General features: G+C 40.6%; 1 protein-coding gene and 1 long non-coding RNA gene across 2 annotated transcripts; one reads left to right on the forward strand and one right to left on the reverse strand.

The window, feature by feature from the left end:
* Positions 1–558: 558 nt before the first annotated feature.
* Positions 559–1,856, reverse strand: LOC123601237. Its single transcript, XR_006714026.1, has 2 exons — positions 1,494–1,856; positions 559–1,260 (listed from the first exon to the last, which is right to left on the reverse strand). It is a non-coding gene; the product is annotated as an uncharacterized LOC123601237 (long non-coding RNA).
* Positions 1,857–3,252: 1,396 nt separating this feature from the next.
* On the forward strand, positions 3,253–5,726 carry LOC123601238 (olfactory receptor 52I2). The gene has a single exon (XM_045484235.1). The coding sequence runs from the start codon at positions 4,752–4,754 to the stop codon at positions 5,724–5,726; it is 975 nt and encodes a 324-aa protein (XP_045340191.1). The 5' UTR covers positions 3,253–4,751.
* The last annotated feature ends 551 nt before the right edge of the window (positions 5,727–6,277 follow it).

Here is a 6,277-nt window from a genome sequence, read left to right on the forward strand (position 1 = left end):
TTGGCTCTTGGCTGAGGCCAAGGGAAGCTGGGGTGTCCAGGGAAAAATCAGGATGGTACAATCTTAAGGGGAAAGAGGACTCCAATGGGAGGTCTTTAAAAGTGACACTACTCACCATGACTTTGTTGTTTATCTTTGATCTTGTGTTGTTCTTCCTGCTCCTCCTGAAGAGTACTGAATAAATCCCCCTTATTTGGAGTGAAAGAAATGTGGACACATCAGAGGACATTGAATAATAGTGAATGCAACAGGAATGTGGGTAATTGACCTGGGGACCGGGTGTTGGGCTAATGGAGTCTTAAGGCCAAGGTCACCCTAGAAAGGAGGAGAGAAGTCCTCCATCACACTATAAAGGGCTGGTCAGGTCTGGTGGGTAGTACTGATATGAAGATCACCTCCCAGAAATGATGAGAGGATGGGGGGAGAAAGAGGGAACAGGGAACACATGGTTACTTTGCTTCACAGCTAAGAAAGGAGTAAGTCCAACTTTGGAATAACGGAGAGACAGTTTTCAGGGTCAAAAGGGAGGTTATGAGAAAAGAAACTGAGCAGTAGGACTGATGGGGAGCATGTTTATTTCATTGTAGAGGGGAAGCATAGGGTTATCATAAACACAAAGGCTCCATTCAAATGAGTTATGCATTACTGCTTTTATTGTTAAGACAACTGTGATCTGAATTGTGTATTTCCCAACTCTTTAAATAGGAATTAAAAATCCTCACATACCCTTTGGTGAAGTTATTGAAGTTGACTTGTCTAAGCGTTTCTGTAGTGATTGGTCCTCCAGATCTTTATGCAAATGTCTGCAGGATTGAAGGAAGAGGCAGATTCTGGCTGGAAATGTCTTAGCAGAGGTTGACCAGAGCTTTCTGAAGAACAATGCACCTCAACAATTAGGAAGCAATATCTGTATATTGCTCTGGGGAGTGGCTATGTGGGTATGTTCACATGCTAACTTAAAAAAAAAATTATCAAGCTGTACACCTGAATCTGTGCATATTATAGTATGTATGTTATACTTCAATTAAAAAGTTAACAAATATGGGAACAGGCAGTCATATTAAACGTTTTGGATGGGTTAAGTTAAATAAGGAATGAAAAGAAATCACTGGATTGGCTACACGTCATTGGCTACACGTCATTAACATTGACCAGTGTTAATTTTAGCAAGAAAATTTTCAGGTGAAATAAAAATGAAAAAAAGATGACCAACTAAACCAAATGTCCTGTTGTTTGTAAAGAGTAATAAAACATATAAACCTCCAGGGGCGCCTGGGTGGCGCAGTCGGTTAAGCGTCCGACTTCAGCCAGGTCACGATCTCGCGGTCCGTGAGTTCGAGCCCCGTGTCAGGCTCTGGGCTGATGGCTCAGAGCCTGGAGCCTGTTTCCGATTCTGTGTCTCCCTCTCTCTCTGTCCCTCCCCCGTTCATGCTCTGTCTCTCTCTGTCCCAAAAAGAATAAATAAACGTTGAAAAAAAAAAAAACATATAAACCTCCAGGTGTGCTAATTAAGAAGGAAAAGAAAACAAAACCTCATGGATGAAAGGTATGACTAGCTAGAAGTTGCCAGGGCTAGAGAGAGGAGGGATGGGCTGGACACCAGCTGAGATTGCCTTCAGAAGGAAGGTGGATTTATACAGGGCAGTGAGCCAGGAGAGGAGCAAGATCCTGGATCAGAGGTGAGTGGGGTGGTGGGTGGAGGCATTCTGTTTCCTCAGGCTCTTCTTCAGGTCTTTAAGCAATAATGGTCAACTTTGAATTTGTTGTTGTTTTTTTTTTTTGGTTTCTTTTTTCACTTTATTCTTTTTTTTTTTAAATATGAAATTTATTGTCAAATTGGTTTCCATACAACACTCAGTGCTCCTCCCAACAGGTGCCCTCCTCAATTCCCATCACCCACTTTCCCCTCCTTCCCATCCCCCATCAACCCTCAGTTTATTCAGTCTTTAAGAGTCTCTTATGGTTTGCCTCCCTCCCTCTTTTTCCCCTCCCCTCCCCCATGGCCTTCTGTTAAGTTTCTCAGGATCCACATAAGAGTGAAAACATATGGTAGCTGTCTTTCTCTGCCTGACTTATTTCCCTTAGCATAACACTCTCCAGTTCCATCCACGTTGCTACAAAAGGCCATATTTCATTCATTCTCATTGCCACGTAGTATTCCATTGTGTATATAAACCACAATTTCTTTATCCATTCATCAGTTGATGGACATTTAGGCTCTTTCCATAATTTGGCTATTGTTGAAAGTGCTGCTATAGACATTGGGGATTGGTAGCATCCAGAAAACACATGACAGTCTTAAGGATGTGCTGAATATTTTTTCCACCCTTTACAATCATTTTACTTCAAAAAGATTTCCATTGTCTTCTCATTGCTATCACTGAAGATGTCTCACCCACTGGCTATACACAGCAAAGTTATTTTACTCTGACCATGAAACAGAGCTCACTATTTTATTCAATCTGTTCCATTATAAGACATTTTTTTTTTTAACTTGGTCTCTAAGTCCCACTTATCCTTTTGACCATGCTATTCTGAGCAATCTAGAACTAAAAGAATAAAACAGGGAAAAGTCTCATTTTTTTTTATTACCAGTGTTTTACTGAGCAACTATATACCATGAATTGTGCTAAGCACTTTTGCACAGCTTCTCATTTAAATCCCAAAAGATCTCTATGAAATAAGGATTATTAACCTCTTTCCTTGGAAATTTTAAATACTTAACCAAGGCAAAACAGCTAGCAGGTGCAAGAGTAGAATTTTCAGTCTAGGCTGTATTCTAAGGAAAGAGAAACTAGGGATTCCTTGAAAAAGTTCAACAGGTGTCTCTCAAGACTGAGTGATACCAACAGAGGAATAAGGGACTCTTGTAAGGAGTGTTCTTAAATGGTTGGGGGAATGTACACATGCCCAAACATGAACTGAAATCATGGAAACCATCTATATGAAGGGGAAAGTAACTAAAGGACATCATACAGGAATGGAATGGTGGTTAATGATGGCTCCTTATACTGAGGGTGACTATACTAAGTTTTACCTAACCAGATTCCTACACATCAATGATATGGTAACACTAGAGTGTGGTAGACTGAGGTTAAATATAACAATAAGCAGAAATAGATAAGCTCATGGATGTGCAAAGTAGTAACTCTGTTTGATAAAAACTGGCTGAGGGAGGTCCCTGATATAACTATAGATAGATATATCATCTATATCTATATCTATATCTATATCTATATCTATCTATATCTAATACCATTATATCAAGTATATGTATAATACCTGGCCCCTAATATGACACACACACCTCGGAGTCACAGGTGTTAACAGGAGCTGGAATGACATGGACTTGATTTTCTTTTTATTTATTTATTTATTTATTTATTTATTTATTTATTTAATTTATTAAAAAATTTTTTTTTAAACGTTTTTATTTATTTTTGAGACAGAGAGAGACAGAGCATGAATGGGGGAGGGTCAGAGAGAGGGAGACACAGAATCTGAAACAGGCTCCAGGCTCTGAGCTGTCAGCACAGAGCCCGACAAGGGGCTCGAACTCACGGACCGCGAGATCATGACCTGAGCTGAAGTCGGCCGCTTAACCGACTGAGCCACCCAGGTGCCCCTGGACTTGATTTTCAAATTTACCACCTGCTTGCTGTATGATCTTGGACAAAATATTTAATCTCATTTTAACTGTATTAACTGTCTTATATGGAATAGATGTTTTTTTCTATTTTACAAATGGACAAATACACTCAGATTATGAATACTAGATTTTTCAAGTTAGTACTGGTACATACTATGTACATTAGGAAGTGTTTTCCTTTCTAAAGGGTAAAGCTTGTTATTTGGAATGTCTTGGTGGTTTAACATGAAGAGGGAGTTATATGAATTGGAGAATTATAAAACCTATTGGGGGTCATCTATGAAGGAGCCCTTAAGTTTTGTCTGCAGCTACTTAATCTACTAACTGAAACCAGCTCAACAGAAAATGCATGCTGAAATTTAGGGAAGGCAGGAATCACAAATATTTCCAGACAGTTTATCATCTTCTATGGAAAGTGGTAATGTTACTCTCTGATGACCTTCTTTTCCTGAACTCATCAATCTATTTGTTCAACCAGAAGGATGCTTCATTCATCTACTGTCAAAGCACTATACTGAAGATATAAAATATGACATGTTGAATCTTAAGAAGTTCATTGTTTCATTCAATAATTATTAAGTATCATGAACTGAACATACAAAGATAGAAGACAAACTCCTCTGTTTTCTCACTCATTCTTTGGAAACTGTTTGCTATGAGTACATGTATATTTTTTAATATGCTTGTGGCACCATGGCAATGGGCCACACACTTGGTATAAGGCCATCAACAAGACACAGTTGATTGAATACAATGACATCATAGTTAGAGTACTAGAATGGTTTAGATCCCTCAGAGGTCAACATGGGAGATTCCAGGAAAGTTCAGAAAAAGGTACCTAATTTAGCCTCTGTGTGAGATGAAGAAGGGGCCATGGGCTGATATTTGAATAAACAGAAATTAGTAAGGCAAAGAATACTGAGGGAGATGGAAGGTGGAGCAGGATAAACTGGTCAGACGTCAGTTTTCTGATCCTGTAGTCCACGGAGCTGAAAATGCCGCTAGTTGCTCCTAGCACTATACAGCTGGGAGCAAGTCTTATAGGGTTGCATCCATTTCTTACATCATTTTATGTGTCAACAGGAAAGCAGTCTCATCTGTGATGCTGGGGATATCCTATAACCGCACAGTGGAAACTCCTGCCACCTTCTTCCTTGTGGGTATCCCAGGTTTGCTATCTTCCCATCTTTGGCTGGCTATTTCACTGGGTGCCATGTATACCATATCCCTGTTAGGAAACACCCTCATCATGACCATAATCTGGATGGATTTCACTCTACGAGAGCCCATGTATTGCTTCCTGTATGTACTGGCTGCTGTGGATATTGTTATGGCCTCCTCTGTGGTACCAAAGATGGTAAGCATCTTCTCTTCAGGAGATGGTTCCATCAGCTTTAATGCTTGTTTCACTCAGATGTATTTTGTCCACGTAGCCACATCTGTGGAGACAGGGCTATTGCTGGCCATGGCTTTTGACCGCTATGTAGCCATCTGTAAGCCCCTGCACTACAAGAGGATTCTCACACCTCAACTGATGCTGGTAATGAGTGTGGCCATCACCATCAGGGCTGTCATATTCATGACTCCACTGAGTTGGATGGTAAGTCATCTGCCTTTCTGTGGCTCCAATGTGGTTCTCCATTCCTACTGTGAGCACATAGCCGTGGCCAAGTTGGCATGTGCTGACCCCATGCCCAGTAGTCTCTACAGTGTGATTGGCTCCTCCATTATTGTGGGCTCTGATGTGGCCTTCATTTCTGCCTCCTATAACCTGATCCTCAAGGCAGTATGTGGTCTCTCTTCAAAGAATGCTCAATTGAAAGCATTAAGCACATGTGGCTCCCACATGGGGGTTATGGCTCTGTACTACCTACCTGGGATGGCATCCATCTATGTGGCCTGGCTAGGGAAGGATACAGTGCCTCTGTACACCCAAGTACTGTTAGCTGATTTGTATTTGATCATCCCACCTACCTTTAACCCCATCATTTATGGCCTGAGGACCAAACAAATGCGGAAGCGAATATGGAGCTTGCTGACACACTGCCTCTTTGACCTCTCCAAACTGGGTTCATAAACACAAATTCCATTCAGATCTTGAGCAATCAAGATGACTCAAGATCAAGCATTCAAGGATACCTTAGAAATTTGTAGAGCTGGTTTGGTTTGTCTAGCACCAGAAAGAGTTCTAAGATGAAGCTGTAAAAGGTATTCTTGCCTAATTTTCCAGTTTCTAGTAAGAATGTGTACGGAATGATTAATTTTATGACAACGTCTTTAATGGTTTCAATCAACCAGTATCTGTATAAAAGATGAGTCTGGGCAGAGAATACAGATTTGGGGTTTTTCTTTCCTTAGCTTCTGACCCTTATGTTCAACTTAGTATCCTAAAAATCTCCCTGCAGACAGAAACCAACAGTTTAGTCCCCCCATACCTGGCTGATTTTCTCAGAATTGTTCATTTCTCATGTGATTATTATGAAAGCAACTGTTAATATATAACCCTGCCTTCTGGCCCATTGATGAATCCGCTCCACTTGGGTCATGTGCTTATAACTCAACCAGAGTAATTCTCTAGTCAAACTGGATCCCAGTTTATCTGAGGAGATAATAAACTTGGGATCACTG

Source organism: Leopardus geoffroyi, chromosome D1 (genome assembly GCF_018350155.1).
Source record: "Leopardus geoffroyi isolate Oge1 chromosome D1, O.geoffroyi_Oge1_pat1.0, whole genome shotgun sequence".
NCBI classification, from domain to species: Eukaryota; Metazoa; Chordata; class Mammalia; order Carnivora; family Felidae; genus Leopardus; species Leopardus geoffroyi.